The sequence below is a fragment of the Neoarius graeffei genome, chromosome 20 (assembly GCF_027579695.1).
Source record: "Neoarius graeffei isolate fNeoGra1 chromosome 20, fNeoGra1.pri, whole genome shotgun sequence".
Lineage (NCBI taxonomy): Eukaryota > Metazoa > Chordata > Actinopteri > Siluriformes > Ariidae > Neoarius > Neoarius graeffei.
The window spans coordinates 35,368,613-35,395,232 of NC_083588.1; the positions used below are offsets into that span (position 1 = coordinate 35,368,613).

At 40.7% G+C, this 26,620-nt stretch overlaps 1 protein-coding gene across 1 annotated transcript in view; it reads right to left on the reverse strand.

The window, feature by feature from the left end:
* grb2b (growth factor receptor-bound protein 2b) overlaps positions 1-26,385 on the reverse strand; it is a 76,034-nt gene extending 49,649 nt beyond the window's left edge. Inside the window, exons 1-2 of the mRNA XM_060901587.1 lie at positions 26,226-26,385; positions 24,708-25,032 (exon numbers count right to left, since the gene is read on the reverse strand). Coding sequence (XP_060757570.1) covers positions 24,708-24,785 — 78 coding nt within the window. The 5' untranslated portion in view covers positions 24,786-25,032; positions 26,226-26,385. The remainder of the gene's footprint in view (positions 1-24,707; positions 25,033-26,225) is intronic.
* Between the last annotated feature and the right edge of the window lie 235 nt (positions 26,386-26,620).

A 26,620-nucleotide genomic window follows, 5' to 3' on the forward strand; every position in this document is an offset into this window, starting at 1 on the left:
TTTCTGGACTATAAGCCGCTACTTTTTTCCTAGGTTTTGAACCATGCGGCTTATACAAAGGTGCGGCTATTCTGTGGATTTTTCTTCCACCGCTAGGGGCGCTCTAACCGGACGTAGAATCAAAAATAAGATAGACGAAAAATCAATGCAAAGAAGAATTAGCAGATCTTTAGCAGATAGAACACGCACGACAAATTACTAACTGGTAATTATTTTCAAATCCAGCGAAGATGATTAAAGTGACTTGTGGTTTCAAACACAGGAGAAATGAAGGTAAATAAATACCGATTATTTTCTCTTGGTTCTGTTCCGTTTTAATCAGCAAAGTTGCTGCCGTGTTAAAAGGCACTGTTTGGAAAGAATCTGTTCAGGTACATACATGTACATTTACAGTACAAAATCGTTCTGTACATGCAGTAAATATCTAATTTTTCAACATAGATATCTGCAGCTTATAGCCCGGTGCGGCTTGTATATCTTTTTTTTAAATTTTTTTTAAAAAAATAGAGCGGATGCGGCTTATATACAGGTGCGCTCTATAGTCCAGAAAATACGGTAGGCTGAATCGCCATGGAATGAAACTAGAGACAACTGGTAGAAGGAAGGGCTTGATTTTTACAAAGCATTTTTACTGATACAGGTTAAAGGAGGCACTTTTTCAGAAATATATTAATCTGCATTTTTACTCATCTACTCCTACAGGAACATCATTCCAGGGGAAACATGTTAAGGTAGAAATAAGAGCTGTGGCAAGTCTTGTTCCTCATTTTAAACTCTTACTTTTGACCCATACATATCATTCAAACGCAACAGCAACTGGACTGCATACTTAAAGACCTTTTAGGGGCCGATGTGGGAGGCGAAGCATACTTCTTCCTGTTTACAAATATAGAAATATTGGACAAACCAAAACAGCCAGCTGTAATATCACAATGACCATACTTTATGGACACTGTTTGGGATTTTACTTTTGCAGTTCTGCTCATTTTGTCCTTTTAAAGCAAGAGGTCAGTTTTTGGTGTTACTGGCCAGCACTGTTGATTACCCAACACAGAAGATAAGCTATGACAGACACAAAAAGGAAAAAAAGTACAATTGGCACTTTTAAATAATATCAGTCCTGAGGTTGTGTGTAAAACGTGTTAGTAAATCTCGCCATTAAAATGCAGTTTTAATGGCAAATGTGTTTCTCAAATATACAGTGGTGCTTCAAAGTTTGCGAACCCTTTACAATCCATCTATATTTCTGCAACAGTAGGACCCAAAAACATCAGATTTTCACACAAGCCCTAAAAAGTTGATAAACAGGACCCAATTAAACAAATGAGAGAAAATTATTATACTTAGCCAGTTATTTATTGAGGAAAATGAGCCAATATTACATACTAGTGAAGGGCAAAAGTATGTGAACCTTTGCTTTCAGTTTCTGGTGTGCAACAACTGCAACTAAACATTTGTGGTAACTGTTGATCAGTTCTGCATACGAGCTTGGAGGAATTTTAACCCATTTTTCTGTACAGAACAACTTCAACTCTGCAATGTTGGTGGGTTTCCTCACATGAACTGCTCACACATTTCTACTGGATTAAGGTCGGAACTTTGACTTGGCCATTCCAAAAGCATGAACTTTATTCTTCTTTAACTATCCTTTGGTAGAATGACTCATGTGATTACGGTTGTCTTGTTGCATGATCCACTTCCTCTTGAGATTCAGTTCACAGACATTTCCCTTTAGAATTTGCTGGAATAATTCAGAATTCATTGTTCCATCAACGATGGGAAGCCATTCTGGTGCAGATGTAGGGAAACCAGCCCAAACTATAATACTACCACCACCATGTTTCACAGCTTAGGATAACATTCTCCTAACAACACTTTTCATTTAAACCAAAAGGTCCTATTTTGGTCTCATACGTTCACAAAGTTTTTCCATATAGCCTTCTGGCTTGTTAGCAAACGTTAGTCGGGCAGTAATGTTCTTTTTGGAGAGCAGTGGCTTTCTTCTTGCAACCCTGCCATGCACATCATTGTTCACTGTTCTCCTGAATGTTACCATTAGCCAATGTGAGGGAGGCCTTTAGTTGCTTGAACGTTGCCCTGGGCTCCTTTGCAACCTTGCAGACTATTACACGCCTTGCTCTTTGGTGGTAGACACTCCTGTGGAGGGAAACCGTGATCTTGAATTTCCTCCATTAGGCTGTCTGTGGATTGGTGGAGTCCAAATACTTTAATTTCACCTTCAAATTAACTGCTTATCTTGAAGGCTCGCATACTTTTGCCACTCACTGGTATGTAATATTGGATCATTTTCCTCAATACATGACCAAGTATAATATTTTTGCTTCATTTGTGTTCTCTTAATATACTTTTAGGATTTGTATGGGGTGGAGAAGACCTAAAGCATTAGATATCAGTTATATAGACCATTTTAAAGGGTTCACAAACTTTCAGGCACCACTGTATATCAAGTTTAAAAAACAAACAAAACAAAAAACCCCACCCCTCACTATTAAAACTACTCTTAAAGGCAAGATTTATTAATGTGTTTTACACCACTGTATTAAGGGTGGGAATCATTTGTCGCTCCCACCCCCCCAGTACCAGTGCTAAAACAATACTTTTAAAATGGTACCCGAACTGATAAAGCAAGTCAATGACAAATAACAGCTTTTTTTTTTTTTTTTATTTCTAAGGCAAATAAGAACTTCAAAATGTAATGGGATTTAATGGGAGAAAAATGGTGGCACCACAACGGGGCACCGAAATCTGTTGTGATTCACTGCGATTGCATTGCAATTCTGGTAGATATTGATCGCATTGGAACCAGTCTCAAGCACTGGATTTTGGTACCCAACCCTGCACTGTATATGTAATAACATTCCCACATATATTACATGGTTGCACAAAGATATGAAGTTTATCTACGAGTGGTGAATGGATACATCACAAGTGAGTAAAACGAACGAGTGAAAGTATTCTTCAACCAGAGATGAAAAACTTCATATCTTCACACCACCATGCAATGTTTATTATATGGACTGCCACTAAAAAAAAAAAAAAAAACCCGCCCCAAAAGTGAATCAAAAGAACTTTAAATTTTGAACCATGCATGTCCAGTCAACAGGAAAAACACTGGGAGTGAGGTCATCGCTGCAAAATATCAGAAAATACATCAGTCAGATCCATGAAGTATTTTGTATGAAAAATGTGAGTTTTTCAACACGATTAGATAAATTTCACATCTTCAAGCCAAAAGTATCCAAAATTTATCAAAACAATTCATCAATTTCCTCTCGAGTGACCGAGATTTCCATCACAGTTTTGGGTCTCCATGTCCTGGATGTAGCTCGTAAGAAAAATACAAGTGGCATATTTCCCAGTAAAACACGTCCATGTAATAATATACTAGATTACATCAGTGGTGGTGTTCTGAATCTCAAAATGGTATGCACTGTATGACAAGTGCACTTCAGTGTCCAAGGCAATTATATTACACCCCTAGGCAGCACTCATAACTGAATAAGGATTCATTTGGAATGTCCTGTTTGTCAGATTAGTGGTGTATGCAACACAGCAATCCCCCTCACTGGAATTAGGAGGCCCAAACCTGTCCCACCATGACCGTGCCTGATGCACAAAGCAAGCTCCATAAAGGCACGGTTTGCCATATTTTGGAGTGGATGAACTCTAGTGTCCTGCACAGAGCCCTGACCTCAACCCCTCTGACCAGTGGGATGAACTGGAACACCGACTGCACCCCAGGCCTTCTCATCTGACAGCAGTACCTGACTGAACACAAATCCCCACAGCCACTCTCCAAGATCTAGTGGAAAGTCTTCCCAGATGTGTGGAGGAGAACAGAAAGTGAATCTGTAAATAAATCTGGCATGTTCAACAAGCGCATATAGATGTGATGGTCAGATGCATACTTTTGGACATATAAATGTGACCCCTCACCAAATCCAGGGACACATGTCGGCCGAAACGAATCCAAGATAATCGCAAAAGAAGCATTTTTTTTTTTAATTTGTGATTTTTGTTTTTTTCCCCCATCATGTGCAAGTTGAGATCTTGAAGAATGCAATCAGTATTTCAGATAGATGGCTTTGTTGGAAAAGCATACATTTTTTGTTGCAAATTGCCTCGTTTTTGTCAGGACTGTAGCCTGCTGGGGGGGTGTGGGTAAATTACCATATGGGCCATTCACATGATGATTTAAGTCTTTTTTTTTTTTTCGCAAATCAGCTGTATGATGCAAGCTGAGCGCATGGCTACTTAACCTGCATACAGGCGTGTGATTTCACTATGGAATGAGCAAGTTAAACAGAGCGCAGGGTATTTACATCGGAGATCACCATTTCTAGCAAAAAAACCCACAACCTCGTTTTCCAGATTGAATGGAATACTTGAATGATCGGATGATACACGGACCGTTCTAGGATTACATTCCATCGGAGGCATTGATGTGTGCAAGGCGACGTTTCTCTTTCTGATGGGGTAAGTTTATTAATCTAAGGCTGTGTGGTTATTTTTGCATGTAACGGAGAGTGTTGTGGTTTGGTTAAGCAGAGGTCACAACTGGACGTACGATTTTTTGGCCATGCGATTTTTGGCATTTCCCCAAATCGCTGCGGGGTTGTTTGTTTGTTCATGGAGAAAGACATGCATTGGCCGTAAGTTTGTCTTGCAACCTGAAAAAAAAACGCAAGCGCCCGTAGAGTTTGTTTGACATGACAAAGAACCTCTGCGGCCGGTCTGCGGCTCGAAAATCAGCACATCACACGCGCGCTCTCGTGCGTTTCACACGCGCGCTCTCGTGCGTTTCACACGCGCGCTCTCGTGCGTTTCACACGCGCGCTCTCGTGCGTTTCACACGCGCGCTCTCGTGCGTTTCACACGCGCGCTCTCGTGCGTTTCACACGCGCGCTCTCGTGCGTTTCACACGCGCGCTCTCGTGCGTTTCATACGCGCGCTCTCGTGCGTTTCTTGCATGTAGATCGGCCGTAGGAGCACGTACGGCCGGTTGTGACCGAGGCTTTACATGAAACTAGTGTTGTGTTGTGTCATCATCGTGCTATCTTTCTTTCTTACGGTGCGAGTAATTTTTCAACCACAAAACGTTAAAGTATACTTTAGGACTTATTTTTGTACTTCATAATTGTGTTGGGCATACTTTGCATGGAAGGAAAATTGACGTGGTGATCTTTGTTTACATGAAAGTAGTATCGTACTAGCTAGTAGGGGGTAGAGCTTTCCTTAATATCATGCAAATGAGCACCATTATGTACCCGCCCTACACCCAGAGTAGCTGAGATGGAAAACTTTGAGGGCGATTTTCTCCCTTTTCTGTTTTAAGAAGTATACACTTTCAAAAGGCCACACATTCTTCAAATATTGTCAGATCTCCACATGGAAGGCATCATTGGAAAGCTTAGAAACTGTACTTTCTGAATCTGTCAATAACTCAAAATGCCCCCGGGCCGACATGTGTCCTTGGATTCTGTTTTCTGACACAAATGTATTTATTGCACCGATTTATTTATTTACTTTTGTCAAGTGCAGCTTAAAAACAAAACATTGAAGCTGTAAATGTGTAGCCTGTGCATGGCTACTACTGATCCACTGTTTGGTGCGTTTTATGCTGTACTAATACAAGGTGGGCGGCACGGTGGTGCAGTGGTTAGCGCTGTCGCCTCACAGCAAGAAGGTCCGGGTTCGAGCCCCGGGGCCGGCGAGGGCCTTTCTGTGCGGAGTTTGCATGTTCTCCCCGTGTCCGCGTGGGTTTCCTCCGGGCGCTCCGGTTTCCCCCACAGTCCAAAGACATGCAGGTTAGGTTAACTGGTGACTCTAAATTGACCGTAGGTGTGAATGTGAGTGTGAATGGTTGTCTGTGTCTATGTGTCAGCCCTGTGATGACCTGGCGACTTGTCCAGGGTGTACCCCGCCTCTCGCCCGTAGTCAGCTGGTATAGGCTCCAGCTTGCCTGCGACCCTGTAGAAGGATAAAGCGGCTAGAGATAATGAGATGAGAAGAGATAATACAAGGCGCTAAAAATACTGATATCCAACAACTTCATCCCGTATCATTTTTTTTTTTTTGGTCCATGCTGTACAGCCTGAAGTTCACTTGCTAACCGGGTTCATCTGGTCTTGTAGTAGCAAGTAAAGTAGCAGTCATATTTAACTGGAAAAGCAAATGAACAAGGCCGTGACTTCACTTCAGCTCGGCAGAAAACAAGGTAAGCTCTATTTCTTCATCAATCATTGACCACACTGCTTACATTCAGTGATGAAGCTGCTGTAAGTACAATCGATCCTTTGGTGAGCTCAGAGTGAACCTGAAGCTCAACTGAGCGTTTTAAATAATCCACAGTAGATGGGGTTGTCTCTAGATTGAGGAAGGATTATTTATTATTGTGGACTGGGTCACTGGATTATACTAAAAGTAATAATTCTCTCCTGCTGAAAAACCCATCAGTGTGTGTGTTTAAAAAATAAAAATCTCTTCACATACCAGGATTTTAAAGTGAATAATGCGAGGAAGAAGTCTGCTTTGAACGTGATCCCTGACCTCCAACAATCGCATACATCAAAACACAAACTCACAGTACACACAGACATAGTAATATAGCAGTGGGCCAATTCAACAAGCTTTTAATATTTATAACTGAAAAATACACAAGGAATAATAGTAATTTTTTCTTTATAAATGATAGTTCAAAAATGTCGCAGCCTGACTGATTTTGAGCTGAATTCATTAATCTCAGGCCTCAACGTTAACTTGACACCTTTTGCCCCCCCCCCCCCAGGGCAAATGGCCTCAATTCTTTTTACCCCCCTTGAATTTCCTTTTACCCTAAAATTTTGCGGTATTTCAGCAAGTTTTCAAGTACATGGTTCAAGGCAACACTGATACATTTTCTAGGGGTATAACAGTTTAGACAAAAGTGCATTTAAACAAACAAAAAATATTTTTTTAAAAACATTCATTTCTGCAACAGAACAAGACAAGCCCTGAAAACATGAAGCATACAACCCCGATTCCAAAAAAGTTGGGACAAAGCACAAATTGTAAATAAAAACGGAATGCAATAATTTACAAATCTCAAAAACTGATATTGTATTCACAATAGAACACAGACAACATATCAAATATCAAAAGTGAGACATTTTGAAATTTCATGCCAAATATTGGCTCATTTGAAATTTCATGACAGCAACACATCTCAAAAAAGTTGGGACAGGGGCAATAAGAGGCTGGAAAAGTTAAAGGTACAAAAAAGGAACAGCTGGAGGACCAAATTGCAACTCATTAGGTCAGTTGGCAATAGGTCATTAACATGACTGGGTATAAAAAGAGCATCTTGGGCTACATTTACATTAGACCGTATCTGTCTCGTTTTCTTCGCGGATGCACTGTCCGTTTACATTAAACCGCCTGGAAACGCCGGGAAACGGGAATCCGCCAGCGTCCACGTATTCAATCCAGATCGTGTCAGCTCCGGTGCTGTGTAAACATTGAGAATACGCGGATACACTGTGCTGAGCTCTAGCTGGCGTCTCATTGGACAACGTCACTGTGACATCCACCTTCCTGATTCGCTGGCGTTGGTCATGTGACGCGACTGCTGAAAAACGGCGCGGACTTCCGCCTTGTATCACCTTTCATTAAAGAGTATAAAAGTATGAAAATACTGCAAATACTGATGCAAATACTGCCCATTGTGTGGTTATGATTGTCTTTAGGCTTGCCATCCTTCCACTTGCAAGTGGTAAGTGATATGCGCTGGGATCACACACACACACACAGCGGCTCAGTCCCGAATCACAGCTTGTACACTTCACTCGCGTGCTCTGTGAGCTGCGCAAGGCCGGAGTGCGCACCCTCCAGAGGGCACTCGCTGTTTAGGGCGGAGTGATTTGGAGCGCAGGATGCCTGCGGAGCCGAGCGTATCCGTGTATTGGCATTGCTGTGTGCACGCAAATCGTGTATTGGTGTTGCTGTGTACACACTAATCGTTTTAAAAACGTTAATCTGATGATCCGCTGATACGGTCTAATGTAAACATGGGCTTGGAGTGGCAGCGGCTCTCAGAAGTAAAGATGGGAAGAGGATCACCAATCCCCCTAATTCTGCGCCGACAAATAGTGGAGCAATATCAGAAAGGAGTTCGACAGTGTAAAATTGCAAAGAGTTTGAACATATCATCATCTACAGTGCATATCATCATCAGAAGATTCAGAGAATCTGGAAGAATCTCTGTAAGGGTCAAGGCCGGAAGACCATACTGGATGCCCGTGATCTTCGGGCCCTTAGACGGCACTGCATCACATACAGGCATGCTTCTGTATTGGAAATCACAAAATGGGCTCAGGAATATTTCCAGAGAACATTATCTGTGAACACAATTCACCGTGCCATCCGCCGTTGCCAGCTAAAACTCTATAGTTCAAAGAAGAAGCCGTATCTAAACATGATCCAGAAGCGCAGACGTCTTCTCTGGGCCAAGGCTCATTTAAAATGGACTGTGGCAAAGTGGAAAACTGTTCTGTGGTCAGACGAATCAAAATTTTAAGTTCTTTATGGAAATCAGGGACGCCGTGTCATTCGGACTAAAGAGGAGAAGGACGACCCAAGTTGTTATCAGCGCTCAGTTCAGAAGCCTGCATCTCTGATGGTATGGGGTTGCATTAGTGCGTGTGGCATGGGCAGCTTACACATCTGGGAAGACACCATCAATGCTGAAAGGTATATCCAGGTTCTAGAGCAACATATGCTCCCATCCAGACGACATCTCTTTCAGGGAAGACCTTGCATTTTCCAACATGACAATGCCAAACCACATACTGCATCAATTACAACATCATGGCTGTGTAGAAGAAGGGTCCGGGTACTGAACTGGCCAGCCTGCAGTCCAGATCTTTCACCCATAGAAAACATTTGGCGCATCATAAAACGGAAGATACGACAAAAAAGACCTAAGACAGTTGAGCAACTAGAATCCTACATTAGACAAGAATGGGTTAACATTCCTATCCCTAAACTTGAGCAACTTGTCTCCTCAGTCCCCAGACGTTTACAGACTGTTGTAAAGAGAAAAGGGGATGTCTCACAGTGGTAAACATGGCCTTATCCCAACTTTTATGAGATGTATTATGAAATTTAAAAATCACCTAATTTCCCTCTTTAAATGATACATTTTCTCAGTTTAAACATTTGATATGTCATCTATGTTCTATTCTGAATAAAATATGGAATTTTGAAGCTTCCACATCATTGCATTCCGTTTTTATTTACAATTTGTACTTTGTCCCAACTTTTTTGGAATCGGGGTTGTAAATCAATATCATATGTAAGACTTGCGTACAGTACTATGTAATACGCCTTTTTATATAAAGTTCAGGACAACACTTTGTTTTGCCGACAATGACTAGCAATATTGTTATTATATTATTAATTATATTATAATTTTATAATTAATTATAAAACTACACATACAACAGGAGTCTGTACTGCAGTACTGTCTTATTCAGTTTGCCACTGCATTTAGGAGGAAATTAAAGAACCTGTCCTCCTCATCTATATCAGCTTCCTTCCTCTATATAGCCCTGAAGGCAACCCGGGTAAATGTAGAGGGCACCAGCGACCACTTGTAGTGTTGAAAAGCACAAATGCGCATGCACGCCTGAAGCGAGCCAATCAGAATCGCTGTTACAAATCAGGAAGAAAAATCCAAAATGGCAAATCACAGGGGAAGAGAGTATGCTGGTTAATACAGCTGGTTTTTCATAATGTACTTGCTCGAAAATCATTTTTATGCTTAAAGAAGCTGACCATAAGTGTGCCCGAACGTGCCTAACAATATTTATGCCTGAGTGTTTTCGTAGGGCAAATCAGGCAATACCTGGCGTTGAGGCTTGAATCTGGCTTGGCCTTTTTCCAAAACACATACTGATTATTTTATACTGACACTTAGACACTAAGAAAATTCTTATCTAAAAAGACAATAATATACAAAACATGACAGGCCATACTGTTATAGGAAAACAATCCACAACAGGGTGCTGTTTAATGGCTTTGATGCAAAGTGCTGTGGTACAAATATTTATGGGTTGTTTTACAATCAGGGTACGCAAGCTAAAAATCACATCTAACGCTTATTATCTTCAATATCAAAAGGCTTGACTAAATAAACTTGGTTGTTTATTGTAGCCCTGTGATAGCTCTATTTACCATGCAAAAAAAAAAATTTGGTGATGACGTTATTTTTGGTGAATGTATGGCAATATGTGTCATATTTAGCAAAATTACTCGTGTCATTTAGAAAAAGTGCTTTTTTGACCACCGGTAGCTCCAAAAGGGATGCACTTAAATCATTCTTTATACCATAAAACAAATATTTGGTTCCATATCATTGGAAACATAGTTAAGTTTTAATGTTGAATGCCAGTAAGTTTTCAGACTATTTTGATCAAATTAGTATGGTCAAAAAAAAAAAGTCCTCTCCGAGACAGCTAATTTTTCAATATAAAATAACATATATCTAAAATGATTATTTTCATCCTAAAATGTGGTCAAGATATCGGGACATAAATATTAGAGACAACTAACACAAAGCTTACAGCCTTATATTTAAAAGCACTATGGAAGTAGTGGATTCTGAATTGTCCAAAAAAAAAAATTTCCTCTCCGAGAATCACTTCATTTGTTTCTCCCAGCCCTGCTTAAAGCTACACTTAATCTTGTTATAATACAAACTATTACACATGCCTATGTTCATACATGTATTAATTTCCAAAAGTCCAGATTTGATAGTTTTTTTAAAAACCAGTTTGAATCAATTTGAATTTTGGACCCCTGTGACACAAACTTTGTACCCTGATTGTAAAACAACCCTTATACAACCAACAATATTCAGAGACGACGTTTTCCCACCTACACAATCTTGAAGACTGCAGTCTAATTGGCTGTTTGGTTTCAGACATGCAAGCAAACTTCCTAATACTGTTCTGCCCCTCCTCCCCCTGCCACATTCTGCCCGGACACCCCCCTGCGCCCCCTTCAGCATCCCTCAGGGCCTCTGCATGCTCTTGCGACAAGGCTTTCGCAGATAGCTTTTCGCAGACAGTTGTAATTTATCGTTGAGTGGGGAGTAATAGGCGTGCGCGATGTTATTCACCGCCACAACGCAAGGGGGCGCGAAGTCGCGAAATCGCTAGTAGTTGGTGGGTGTGGTTAGTGGAGTGTTTATCCTCCGGTTACTTATAATGACTAGAACTGGAGTCGTATAGATGTCCGTACTTCCTCACTTCCTCGATCAACCGCTCTTCGTGCTGCTCCATCTTCGCTCGTGTTTTTAAAAATGGCGGTCGTGAAAACAAAAACCGGGAAAGTAGGGAAGCGGAACATATCTGTGAAGATACTCAGTCGTCCAGGTACATAGTAATCTGTGGTTGGTAGAAGAGAGCAACTGGACTTGCTTGAAAAGTCTTGAAGACGTTTCGCCTCTCGTCCGAAAGGCATCATCAGTTCTGTCTGTCTCTGTTCAGTGATGGTCGTTCCAGGCTGACAAAATTGAACGATCCTCTCTGGCTAAGATGTCTGCCAGTTTTCTGGAAGTCCTCTCATACTCCCGCACTAGTCGAAGGGAACTCATCCCAAAGTGTGTAGAAACATATCTGTGAAGATACTCAGTCGTCCAGGTACATAGTAATCTGTGGTTGGTAGAAGAGAGCAACTGAACTGATGATGCCTTTCGGACGAGAGGCGAAACGTCTTCAAGACTTTTCAAGCAAGTCCAGTTGCTCTCTTCTACCAACCACAGATTAGGGAAGCGGAAGTGCGTGTACAGCGGATGTAGAGTGGACCAATCAGAGCCCTCTTGTCTGCGAGGCTGTCTGCGGTGGTCACAATTTTTGGGAGGTGCGCGCAGAGCGTCTGCGGAGGGGGGGGGGGGGGGGGGGGGGGGGCTCCGCAGACACCATCTGCGAGGACTGCGTTGTCAGCATAAATTGGCCTTCACAGTCCCCCCCAACACACACCATTCATTCGCACACTGAACTCAGGGTCTGCACATTTCACTTTACCTCGCTCATTTGCACTATTCTGCACTACCTCACCGTAACAGCTATTAGTCTGTTTATACTGCTTATTTCATGTCTACCTGCTATACCTCAAGTGCCCTTGACTGTTTATTTTATGTCCTTTTGCTCAGTCTGTGTCTATTTCTTATCTAGTGTGTTTATACTGTTTATTTCAGTTATTCTATTTTTATTTATTGCATTGCCTGTTTGCACCGTGGGTCAGAGAGGACTGAAATTTCATCTGTGCTGTATGTCGAGCATGTATAGCATATTTGACAAAGTTGACTTGACACTGTTCCAAACAGTAAACAGTTTTAGAGTTAACATGTTTGCTTAACCGTTTTGTTCATGCTTTGGCCTCTTCCTGTAAAAGATTCTGCCCAATTATGCTGAACAAGCAGGTATACAGCACCTGCACAGCTAACAGGGTAAGCTCTGTTTTGACCAGCATCACATTTCTCTTGGGAGACAGCTATGTTTGTGTTTTGTTTTGGTTTTTTCTAGGAATGCATTTTCAGGACTTTTGCTGTTGCCATTACAATTCTACACAAAACTCAGGATGTACAATTCCTAGTAGAGACATTTTCAAAGAACAGAGAAGTTGAGCAAAAAAAAAAAAAGCTTACCAAGTAAGCATTTTCATTCTTCCCTTTTTAAAAGTTTACAAGGTCTAAAATGAATGTTTTCCACAGTCAGTTAATTTTATACAACAAAAACACTGAGCTGAACAATTCAGGATGAATCTGTGAGCCAGACTCAAATTCTCAAAGCTGGCCAAACTATTTAAATTTAAACTCTTCCACGTAAACCAGTGAGCGTAATGATTACTGAAATACAATAGCAACGCACCCAGGCGTACATCACGTATTATCATCAGGGTACCATTACACTTTCAAACAATAAGTAGAATCAAGCCATATCCATGGACTTACATCTACCATTACTGCAAGTTTCCCCACACAACACTGAATGCACAAGTGTTTAACAAATGCCGCTTTTCCACTACAAACGCGGCTGAGTTGGGCTGAGCCGTGCCGTGCTGAGTCGAGCTGAGTGGGGCTGTTGGAGTTGCATTTCGACTACAACCGCGCTGAACCGTGCTGGCTGGAAGTGGGTGGACACATTGGGTGGAGTTAGCGAAAGTGGGTGGACGTCAGGTGATGTCGTTAAGCAGCGCAAACAGTGACATCAGTGAGCTTTTAAGCGGTAGTCTCACAACCCGAATAGTAAACAATAAACATGGAGTCGTTAGTGTTGCTGGTCTTGGTGCTGTGGCTTGTTGTCACCGACAACGCGGACAGATACTGACAAGAGCGTATAGATGAGGCGAGGCGCATAAGGCTTCAGAAATTCTCGTAATTCTTCTCCTTCCGGGTTTGCGGTGTTTACAGATCCCAGCGCGCTCGCGGGGCGTGTGTGGGCATGTGAGGACACGCCTCCTCACCAATCAGTGCACAGGGGAGTGTCTGCTCACGACCCCAGCCTCACTCGGCTCGCTTTGGCTCGCTTCAGCCCCACTCCAAAACCGTGCGAGTTTTAGGGGCTAAGCAGGGCTGAAGCGGGCTGAGTCGTGCTGGTTTTTGGTAGTCGAAACGCGAGCCGTGTCGGGCTGAAGTGAGCTGAAAAAGGGTAGTGGAAAAGGGCCATTAGACTGCAAGTAGAATTTGGACTAGCAAGAGTGCAGGACTGCATGTTGACCCATACAATTCACCACTCTGACTTCACACTATTTACTTTATAAACCAGAGTCTCCGGTTAAAGCTTTTCACACGGCTCTCTGCTCGTCCCGTCGCTCTATTCTTCTTGGATGAAAGAGCAGAATTCCTGCTCTACGCCACTTTCATACAACAGGGGGAGGAGAAGAGAGAGAAATCAAATCTCTTACGTGTCACATAATGCACCCATTCATGCTTCAGCAGCAACCAAGTCTGTGAGCCAAGGTCAGCAATGGTTTATAGCTTTTTAAACTCAGAAGCATGCAGACGTGCCAGTGTCTCAGGTACACGTAGAATAAACTCTCAGGATCAAACATGCTTGCTGCTGCAAATGGAGCGATTAAAGATTCTTGTGTGAAAATCCCTTTAACATATTGCAGGCAACGTCGTTAGAAGTTCATATCAGGTTTCATAACAGCGCATCATTTCACATCAGGTGTGTACAGAATGGAGGGTATAGAAAAACAAAATGGAAATTTTGTGCAAATGTATTAAGCATCAATAAACTACTTTTAAGTACCCAAGCTTGAATCTAACGCCCTGCTCTAGGAAAACGCTCCAGCCAGGTCACAGCATGCAGATGTGTTCTGTTCGTTTGATATAAAATGCTTATTAACACGGGAACTTAAGCTAGCTGCATCTATATTTACGTTCAACCCATTATGTACATGTTTCACTTCCTGTGTAAAAAGTAACCACAACTTTAGTAGTTTTTTTTTTTTTTTTACACTAAATACTTTCTTACCCATGTAGACATTGAGTTTTGTTTTTTTACACTCGAGTTGTTCCCCCCCCCCCGAGTAATGATGCTTAAGTAACTTATACTAACCACCTCTGACAAGTATTATTTATTTTCACAATGTAAACATTTTATAACACCGCAACATTAAAATCTACATTCTGTTTTCATTAATGGATGATTTTAACTTTCACTGTAACCCAATTTCTCAGATTTGAGAACTTTTATTAAAAGTTATTCAAAGCAGATTAAGAATTTGCTAGTTTTCTCTTATTTCCCTTACAGTAAGAAACAAATGATGCTTATAGATACAACAGGACTTTTGTTCAGGAAAGCCAAGAATTAAAGGGATAGTTCGGGATTTTTGACATGAATCTGTATGGCATCCCCATCAATAGTGTCGTGCAAACACACTGACTTACCCCTGACAGCATCCTGCGAGTCCAGTTCTTGTCCAGTTTTGGTCCAGACGAAAGTAGTCCGGCAAGTTTGTTGGGGTCACGAAAGTAAAACGTTTTTCGTCTCAAAACAGTACGTGTTCAAAAGAGTGATATATTTGCATCACAAAACCGTTGCCAAATAAAAAGTCAGACCTCGAAATCGCTTGGCACTATTTTCTCTCCCTCGGTATCACTGCGCGCTGCCGCCAGGTGACAGCCACGGCTGTTTCATTCATTGTTTACTAGTGATGGGAATTTCGGCTATTTTGGCTCTTCTTACTATAAGGAGCCGGCTCTTTCGGAAGATTTTTTATAATTATTTCTCATGACTTGTACATTCACATCGAGTGCACATATCAATGCAAATTAACACGAAGGGATTTACTAGACCAATTTATATCTGGAACTATTTTCAGCCACAGCACAGGCAAAGCACCGCTGCAGGCGCAAAGACACCGCGCAGCGCCTGAAAACGGGTGTGCAGCGCCTGAAAACCCGTTTTCAGGCACTGCGCGGTGTCTTTGCGCCTTCCTTTTCCTACCTATTCCTTTAATTGCTGCAATTAACTAGTTAATTCTGATTCTATTTCTCCTCTCAGTTATAATCTGTCCTGCTTTTGAAAAGATCCTGTCTGGGGGGACAGATGCTGCCACTATACACATCCTCCGTGCCATCACGTGTGTAAGCCGTGGATAGAGTGCAGCCTTGGTCTCCCACCAGCTTAGTGGGTCTGCGTTTCGCTGTCACCTGGCGGCAGCGCGCAGTGATAAGAAGGGAGAGAAAATAGTGCCAAGCGATTTCGAGGTCTGACTTTTTATTTGGCAACGGTTTTGTGATGCAAATATATCACTCTTTTGAACACGTACTGTTTTGAGACGAAAAACGTTTTACTTTCGTGACCCCAACAAACTTGCCGGACTACTTTCGTCTGGACCAAAACTGGACAAGAACTGGACTCACAGGATGCTGTCAGGGGTAAGTCAGTGTGTTTGCACGACACTATTGATGGGGATGCCATACAGATTCATGTCAAAAATCCCGAACTATCCCTTTAAAGAAAAGTATATATTTTGTACATCAATTACATATAAAAAAAACAAACAAAAAAAATTGCTGGAAATGTACAGTACTGTGCAAAACTCTTAGGCACATATAAAGAAATGCTGTAGAAAAAAATGGCTTAAAAATAATGAAATATTTCAACATTATAGTATTTTTTTTTTTTTTTTTAAACAGCAGCAAGCCATAATAAATGAAACAAAGTCAGTCAATATTTGGTTTGAGACGACCCTTCGCTTAAAAAAAAAAAGTCTCCGGTACAGTGAGTGCAGTTTGATAAGGAAATGAGCTGTAGGTTTTGCTGAGCGTCTTGCAGAACCAGCCGCAGTTCTTCTGGACACTGTCACACTTGCGTCTTAATTCTGCAACAAAACCGAGTAGCCTTCATTATGTTTTCTTTTTTAATCTGGAAAAGTACTCTCTTATGTAATATGTTGCTCAGATACTAACTTCTTTTTCTGTAGCATTTAATTTTGTGTTGGAAAACGTACGTTTGGAACTCTAAAATGTTTTTGTACTGACTTGATAAAGCAGGCCTAGAAATTCTTTTTTTTTTTCCCCCACCAGCCAGCCGGACTAGTTACCTTCCAAATCAACTAGCCAAAATTCGTTCATGTATGAATTTTACTTGTCAAAAATAACACAAAAGAGAGTAGTTACCATTGTTCATGACTAATGTGCATTTATTTCAAGACCTGAGTATTTTGATACTGTTGTTAAAATACATAAATGAGAACAAGACAGCACCATAATATAATAACAAATAATAATATATTGGAAAACTTGGCAACTTGGTGTATGAGTATTGAAAACAAATATACTTACTATCATGACTATAGCACCCAAAATATGTCCAACATGCTTTCTGTATTTAACCATTTATGAGAGAGAAAGCATAGGAGCTTCATATTGACTAGGAATCAACTCGAAAAAAAATTAATTATTCCATAAAAATCGTATCGCAGCCAAGGCCTACCCTGCTCCCACATTTGCCTACAAGTCCTTTGTCATTTCTCCTTCTCGTACGCTTTATCGGCGGCCTTTTTCTCCTCTTCAGACAGAGGTCGCTTTGTCCCCGTCTCTGGTGGTTTCTGTACACCTTTCAGAAAATTCCACATCGCAATGTAGCTTTGGCAGATGTAAACAACAACGTGTTTAAATGGGCGATAATGTGGCCACATCTATTGAATTTGATAACGTGATTACCGCGATATTCAATGAGATGCGTTATACGCATGCGCAGTAGTGAAAAAAAACGTCAGCCTGACTCGTACACGATGCGATTTGGAATTCTTCGGTATTTTCCGTCCTGCCAATAAACACGTCGATGAACACAGACACGGCACGCGCTTAACATGTGGCGGCTTTAGTTGACGGTGTCTCTGAATCTTCGCTTCATATATATTTTTTATTTTCAACTAGCCAGCCGAGCTGGCTACTGACAGGAATTACCCGTCAAATGACAAATTAAGTCGCCTCGGGCGACCAGACCACCGCGAATTTTGAGCCGTGTAAAGTCATAAAATAGAAACCTATAACAAAGTTTGCATTAAAAAATAGGGTGCCTAAGACTTTTGCACAGTACTCTACGTCACTAAAAATTCAATTTCTGGATTAAAAAACAAACAAAAAAAAACCCTGTTTATATGTAAAATCACTTACATAGTAGTTATCTAGGGGAAAAAAAAAAAAGAACCTGAACAATTATTGGAAAAAGGTTTTAAGGCACCGTATGATAGACTACTCTATAAATAACTGAAGGAAATATGAAAAAGTCAAATAAGCTATAAACAAAATAGTCGATAGTGACGTCCCTAGCTAACACAGAGTCTGAATGCGACCTTTGTAGTTAGACAGGACTAACCTGAATGACCGTATATATTCCAAGAAATAAAGCAGTCAAACAATAAAGCCTGTATGAGAAATAAAAGATGTGTTGTTCGCTCCTCAGGAACGAGGACACAGCCATGTTACCCACAGCACCAATGCTTTTCCCTCCCTGGCATGATTTAGTCCGTCATTCATATAACCACAGGACAATGATTCTTGGGGGCTAAACTTTACTGACCGAATCGGTCTCACTTCAAACACTTGGAAAGCAAAAACAAAAATGTAGCATGCTTCAGTGCTCAGACTCTTGCAAAACCCTGAGGGTTAGGATCAAGTAAATGTAACACAGGTCAAGCCTGGAACAGCTGCCCTGTCAGTGAAAAGCAGCAAGCTGCCTTTGCTGAGCCTTGAACATGTTTGGGATTTGTGGCAACTAGTGTAAACATCATCAAACCTCAAGAACACATCCAACCCCAAAATGATCACTTATCAATTATCAAACGACAAGGCCATAGTGAAGAGGCAGTAGATTAGAGAACGCAGAACTCAAACAATAGGTTTCTATTCAACACGCTCGTTTTGAATACGTTATTGATTCTAGAGTAACAACAACTTCACAGGCATTTCTTAGGAACACTGTCTGTGGAATCTAAAGCCAACAACAGTATATATGCAAATGGGTAAAGAAATGTAAGAAAGGAAAACATATAACTGAAGCGGTTCTGTTCCAGGTTCTCAGCAAGATTAAGTGCAGGTTTGGGTTTTTTTGTCGATATCCCACAACATTCAACGTAACTAAAATGTGCCTCTACTAATTTAATGCCTTTAATTAATAAATTAAAAGATAATCATTGTCAAATTCAGACACCACCCAGTCGTGGATTATTTTCCTACAACAGCACATCCTAATGCGTTTTCATTGCTTACTTATGATCCTTAAACCAGCCTGCTGAACCAACGATCCTGCATTATTGTGGAAAAGAGAAATCATAACACAATGACAATAATACACCGATCTACTGGGGCTAAAGGCAACGGCAAAAGTTGAAGCGAACCTGGAGCTCCGTGTTCACAATGCACAGGATACATGAACCACGAGGTGGTCTCAGTTCAGTTTGTTTCACAAGAGTCAGACCTCATTTGAAGCGTTCATTCATACATGTCTCTCTCTCTCACACACAAAAGTTGACTAATTGCTGTGTTTGAGAACTGAAAAGAACCAAGTGTGAAAACACCTTAAATCTCTACTTCCTTTCTGAAAAAAAAAAAACCCTTGCATTTGTTTTAGCATACTTTAACAGAATATTTTTGGCAAAAACACTTACTGCACGTCTGACACGACAACTGAGAACAGCGTTTGAGTGTTAAAGGAACAGTCCACCGTACTTCCATAATGAAATATGCTCTTATCTGAATTGAGACGAGCTGCTCCGTACCTCTCCGAGCTTTGCGCGACCTCCCAGTCAGTCAGACGCGCTGTCACTCCTGTTAGCAATGTAGCTAGGCTCAGCATGGCCAATGGTATTTTTTGGGGCTGTAGTTAGATGCGACCAAACTCTTCCGCGTTTTTTCTGTTTACATAGGTTTATATGACCAGTGATATGAAACAAGTTCAGTTACACAAATTGAAACGTAGTGATTTTCTATGCTATGGAAAGTCCGCACTATAATGACAGGCGTACTAACACCTTCTGCGCGCTTCGGCAGCGCACTGATACGGAGCTCAGATATCAGTGCGCTGCCGAAGCGCGCAGAAGGTGTTAGTACGCCTGTCATTATAGTGCGGACTTTCCATAGCATAGAAAATCGCTATGTTTCAATTTGTGTAACTGAACTTTTCATGTCACTGGTCATATAAACCTATGTAAACAGAAAAAATGCGGAAGAGTTTGGTCGCATCTAACTACAGCCCCAAAAAATACCGTTGGCCATACTGAGCCTAGCTACATTGCTAACAGGAGTGACAGCGCGTCTGACTGACTGGGAGGTCGCGCAAAAGCTCAGAGGTACGGATCAGCTCGTCTCAATTCAGATAAGAGCATATTTCATTATGGAAGTACGGTGGACTGTTCCTTTAAGAGCATCTTTAAATGTGTAGTTCATAAAGGAACAAATATGGTGAAAACTGTTTGGTTTATAAAACCTTTATACCGAGTGTACAGCAATCAGCTATGTTTTATACTGTGTACTTTATCTACAGCGTTTAATACTGCAAGAAGAATTTTTATTAAAAGGAGTTGGGATTTTAGTTGCGTTATTCAATTAACCGAACAACTGCGCCTACACTTCCACGACAAGATCATGTTCCTTTCTTAATAAAGGGCAATATTGAAACTATACAAAGGCAATGCACTGGATAAAGATGATTAATATTCCACATGAAGGTCTAGTCACTGTGGTTAATACCTCTGGCACAAAAAGCCCTTTTATAATTTCTAACGAAAAAGGTCTACAAACAGTTCATTTCACAGCTTTTCTGTAGTGTTGTAACTTCTTAATAACCGAAGACACATTTCTTCATGCAATGAGTTTGCACAAGCAAAAAACTGAAGCAACTGCGTAAGAGACCATTTGCTTGATTTTTATAACCTTAACAGCAAAAAAACACATTATAACTGCTGTCAAACCACATGAATAAAGAACACGTACCAAGCGTCAATCTTTTGTCTGAACTGCACTACTCTTAGCAGTGTATACAGCACATTTCCTCTTCTGTGGCGTTTCTTGCCATTAGCCAACACGGCCAAACTTGTTTAAAATGTGATTTTATAGCACTTTTCCCAGAACATGCTCCATTTTGGGGGGGGGGGGGGGGGGGGGGGATATCTATTCCCTAGAAGTTTTAGAACACTTAGTTTAAAAAAGGTCTCAGAAAAAAAAAAAAAGGAAAGGTGCGACATTTAAACCTCTGAATATTTCCTTTTAACCAAGCTATATAAGCAAAAGGTGATGAATTCCACAGAAGAGGGAGCACTCCTACAGGGCAAAACTAATGCCATGATCCTAACGATATTTCCATCAACTAAGGTTAGAGCAGGAAACGTTGGTTAATATCAAAATGCTAGAGCTGTACTCATTTTAACACAGACTCACAGTAATGAAGTAATGAATTACAGTATAATGCAGGTGTCCCTCTCGTTTTCAGTGTTCATTAAACAGCCAATATCAGTTTAATTTTAATCAATAGCTATGGGCATATTTTAGACATCTGGTTATTGTAAGTGTTTGTGATGGAAAAAAAAAAAATAGAGCAATTTTAGTCAATTAAAAATACAGATGGTGCTGATCTGATCCCCAGTACTGAGAAAACATGACATCAGATCCTGTAACAACTGGCAAAGACTCGAATTAGAGGGCGGGGGGGATGTCTATTGTCATGTCGAGTGACTCAGCCAAATGGCGGCCAATCGCTTCGTCACCATAAGCGAATAAGAATTACAAATTATGAAAGAAAACGCTGTTCCTGAAAACACTAAACGTGCTATGAAGTTTCATCTTAAACTATTCAAAAGGTGGAATTGTGATTAATTTTATCCATTTCAAAGCAAAAAAAGTCTCTTACGTGACTCGATGTAAATAAGTGACAACTCTGCACGCAGGCCACAAGCCTACAAGTTTCTCATTACATTTGCATGCTGCTTTTGAAGTCTGAAACACATTTTTTTTTTTAATTCTTTAAAAAAAAAAAAAAAAATTCACCTGTGCATTTATGCTATAACAATTATCTACCTCAGGCTCAGTGAATAATAACCTCGACTTCATCTCGGTTATTATTCACCTCGCCTTCTGTGAATAACTGTTAAATAAAGATACTCAAGCACTTGCTCTTTCTTGACTTTATAGTTATATTTAAAGTCTAACTGATGTGTGAAACAGCGCAATTATACTTCAGTTAAATTTTTTTTTTTTTTTTTTAAAGCTTAGCGATTTTAAAGAAAACAATATAATACAGACATCAGTTTTAGCTGATACTTAACTATATTGGTTTTGGGAAAGAAAGCGGTATCCTGAAGGGTCGAGTCTCTCCGCCGCCCCACCCTCAACACATTTTTATTTCAAGTTACAAAAAAAGCAAGTGTAATAATTTCATAAACTTTCAATTTCCAGTTTGTTTCACAAACACTTCATTGTAAGCTTACGAAACCATTTAGCTCATGTTTTAAGTCGTTCAAATTCTGTAAAGCTGCTTTGCGACAATGTTTATTGTTAAAAGCGCTATACAAATGAACTTGACTTGACATCTGTCCTTGTGTGTGGGCTAAGTGAAAGTTCTGCTGTGGAGGAAGAGCTCATGATAAAAGACTAATAAAAAGTCCCACGGAAAAACTCAGTAATATAAGAGCTGCTGCAACCACTTCAGATCCTACTGCCATCATAAGACCAGTGATGCTTCTTAAACCTGTTGAAGCATTTATATCATCCTGCGTCAGCTTTTACATCACTGACTTTAAATATATTAATATATTTACTTTATATTAAAAAAAAAAAAAGCCCACATACAGCTAAGCTCCATATAAATCTCGGTGCACTGTCTGCGCTATTAATCCTAAACCATCTCATTCTGGCCGCTCTTTATTTTACTCCGAGAAAAATCAGGCCATCAATTCAAGCAGAATGCTTGAAAAGATGAGATACGAGGAGTGCATATGTCGTCATCTTTGTCAAAGACCCTATGATTCCTGATGAGAGCGATTATAACGATTGCTTTTAAATCTCAGAGCTCTGGGCTGAAAACAGAGACAGCTTGAGGTCTTTTTTTAGGCAGGGCTTAGTTTTGAACAAGCAGGGCAAAGACTAACTCAACAGAAACTGCAATAAGCATTCAGGCTAAAACTGAGGGATACGATATAATGATTTAGAATATCAGTGTATTTTTCAGTAGCATCATGAACATCAGCATTTACAAACCAATAAACATCAATATTGTTGAGCACAGCAACATAATTAAATCATTTTTGTTGACATAAAACTATCACTTGATTCCACTTTTTAAAAAATAAATAAAAAAATTTTTTTTACACAGCAGTAATGTTTTATTGGAAAATCTTAACACCAACATTGTGTTGTGAAATTTTTTTTTTTTTTTTTTTAATCATGAGACTGAAGAGAAAAGGGAACCAAAAAGACAGACATTTCCACTAAGTCTGAAGAGAGAGTAATATATGAAATCTTAGTCACAGCAAGCCCATGACTAATTTAAGGTGTGTAAATGTTATTCTTGGTTTACTGCCTTAATTTCACCAAGGCGCAGCAGTACCGGTAAGGAAATGAACATTAAATTGAACCGTTGCAGGGTGAGCTTATTACTCAATGAGAAGCAATTAAATAAGCTTTTAGGTACACAAACAAAAAAATTTCCTCGAAGCTAAATTATTTAAACAAAGCCTCTTGCTGGACATGAAATTAACAATATTTTTCATTTAGGCACATACATGTATTAAACTCATATGTGCATGTGCCCATGGACTAGATTTTTTTTTTTTAAGTGACAAGGACACACAAAAATCTTGATTTCAGCACAAAAACTGTTTACGGGTGAGGAAAACACCTGAGGACATGCTTTGCATCAGGCCACATTACACTCCCATGTCATGAATTACTTTCCTATAATAGCACGTCCCAATGGGTTTTATTCCTCTTATACCACAGTGATCTGATCATTTTAAATCATTAAACATCATCCTTTTAACATTGTACAGCTACATTTCATTTTGTGGATCATCTGCAAGAAAGTTAGTTCCTGTTATTGCTTCTGTTAGTGCAACAATAAATAGTTGTTCCTTCACTTGCCTCTCTATTCTTCTCTCCAAGTTAATAAGCAGCCAATCATTTTACTAAGAAACTGGAAAGCGCATAATCATTTCTGTGGCAGAAAATTTACCGACCGTTACAAAAGCGCCGAAAACGAAAATATTAAACAACTCCTTAAAGAAATGCTTCACCATCTCAACAATGAGATGTTATTCTTAGTTAACACTTCATCTTTTATTGCTAGCCTTACATCAAAAGTCAGGTCCATAAGTATTGAGACAGCAACACAATCGACATCATTTTTACCACAATGGATCTGAAATGAAGCCATGAAGATGTGATTGACGTGTAGCCTTTCAGCTTTAATTCAAGGCATTTAACAAAAATATCATGTTCATTGTTTAGGAATAACAGCCATTTCCTCTTAGAGTCCCTCCATTTTTGCAGGCTCAAAAGTAATTGGATTATAAATAAGCATCCTTTGCAGTCAATGACCACCTGAAGTCTCGAACCCATGAACATCAGCCAAATGCTGAGTTTTCCTCCTTTAAGATACTCTGTCAGGACTTTACAGCAGCCGTGTTTAGTTGCTGCTTGTTTGTGGGTCTTTCTGTCTTCGGTACGTGAAAAGAACGCTCAAGTGGGTTGACTGAATCAGCCATTTAAGAACACACCATTTCCACTTCAATCACATGTCGAGGGCTTCATTCCAGACGCAAAAATCACAAAAATGGTGTTGCTGTCCAAATACTTACAGACCTGAGTGTGTGGAGTGTCTTGAGTACTTGTTAACGAGTTGCTGCTGTCGAATTGATAACGCATTTGAACAAGCGCTTGACTATAAGCATCGCCTGAGTTACAGCCAGACCGTCTGATAAACTCATCAGAGCAAAATGAATCGCTGCCTCCTGACCAGCTTCGGAAACTCAACTGTCTGCGATTTAAAATTTTAAACCAACTGCTTTTAGATAACTGGGCAGAAGGGAGATTTAAAAAAAAAAAAAAAATGTTCTAACACTTGAATAATGCTTGATTAGTGTTTACACTTCAAGTGTAATTCAGGATACGAGGTGAAAGAGGTCTTCATTACCTTTAGGATTTCTCCTCGTTTAAAACTCAGCTCATCATCAGCAGTCGCATTGAAATCATACTTGGCAATGGCCTCCATGATTCAGCTCCAACACCTGCGCGTGTCTACACCAAGACAAGTGGAAAACGTCTCGATCGATTTTTCTCCTCCCCTCAAGTTTATTCCCTGTGTCCGGATGAAGGAGACGATGTCTCGACTCGACTGTATAACACGAGCACAGGTCCAGGACACAAGTCTGTGTGGCTCCCAGTGTCTCTCCTCCTCCAGTCTCTGTCCCACGTCTCTCCGGCACTGTCTTCTTACATAAAAGGACTCTGTGAAGCTCCTGTAAACAAACCAGAGACATAAGACACCTCGCTGCACAAACTCCAACTCAACACCGACCGATTCGGAGTCAATCCAGATCATTCAATGGACCGCGCCCACGATATGAACAGGATTAAAAAACCCAACACTTCTCATAACACAGAGGAAGGAAATCCGCCTATATGACGTTTCCAGCGACCAATTGCGTCGTCCGAGTACCGCAGCGCGACCAATCAGAGAGCCGCATACAGAGACGCTCCCCAATCACGGGGCAGAAAACCAACAAGAATAATCCTATTGGCTGTGCACAAGCTGGCGCTGGACCAATCACAAAGCGGCATTTTACAGCCCCAAAAAAGAAAGAAAGAAAATCCGATGACGACATGGCGCACAGGCAAGCGTGAGTATTTTGGCAATTGAAGTGTCTAAGAGAGAATGTTTATGTCCCGTTAATTCTACAGAGAAGAGTAGAATTTAACCTGAAAAATAAAAATGTATACACTGGTTATACTTCTGAATAAAGTATTATCCCCCCAAGTTTGGTTTCATTTAGGAACAGCTTTACACAATACACCACTTATTAAAGTCTCTCCGTTCACTCACTGTTACATCCTAATAATAATAATAATAATAATAATAATAATAATAAACCTCAGTCATGAAGTTAATCTGGTTGGTTAATTCTATAAAATCCACTGGACGGTTTGGAGGTTTGTCTAGAAGCTTCTATAGTCACCACAACACAGCATTAGCCGAGTAACGGTTATAAAACATCCTGTAACTCAGCGCGAGTATTTATCCAGCACGACAGACAGACAGACAGATAAACAAAAACAAACAAGAAGACTGATTTATATATAAAAAGCCTCTGTAAGCTGTGTGTTTTGACAAACAGGACTGATGCCAGCCTCCGGGACACCATGCTAGCTCAGCTAACGTGGCACACACCAAGAACCGCCTGGGAATAGAACTAAACCGAGAGCCCCGACTCCCTCTGAGGTTTAACTCATGGCCGCCAGTCAGCAGCGGGGCACCGCGCGGTGCCGGAGGAGTTCAGCAAACTAAAAGAGCGAGCGAACAGACGGACTGCGTAATAACACAACAAGCTTGTTTTGCTAACTCGACATTAGCTAGCTGAGCAGCCGAGGCGTGGAGGAAACCTTTGGTTCTTCAGTGTTTTGTCGATAAACCGGTTAAAAGCGTTATACTCACACTGATAAAGGACCTTCACTCTTCTTTCACTTCACGTAAATTCCAACTTCGAGTAAAACTCGGTTTGTTGCGCTCACTGTTCCAGTAAACGGGCGAAAGAAAGTACGTTCCACCGAGATACAGTTTTTCCACCAGACGCTTGTTATGCTACTGGATCGAGCGAGACCATTTCCGCTTCCTCCAGAGCCGCGGCTGTGTGTTTACTCTGCCCCCTGCTGGCCGCCTCTATTAACTACACGTAGGCGTTATTAAAGGTACACTATGGACGATTGAGGTATTTCACCTGACGTCACAGGGTCACGTGACGCCCGGTGTCCACCATTTTGGACGGCAAGCTAGCTAATGTCAACAACAGTAGCTGGTATGTTACTGTAGCAATATTTACGTTCAGTCAT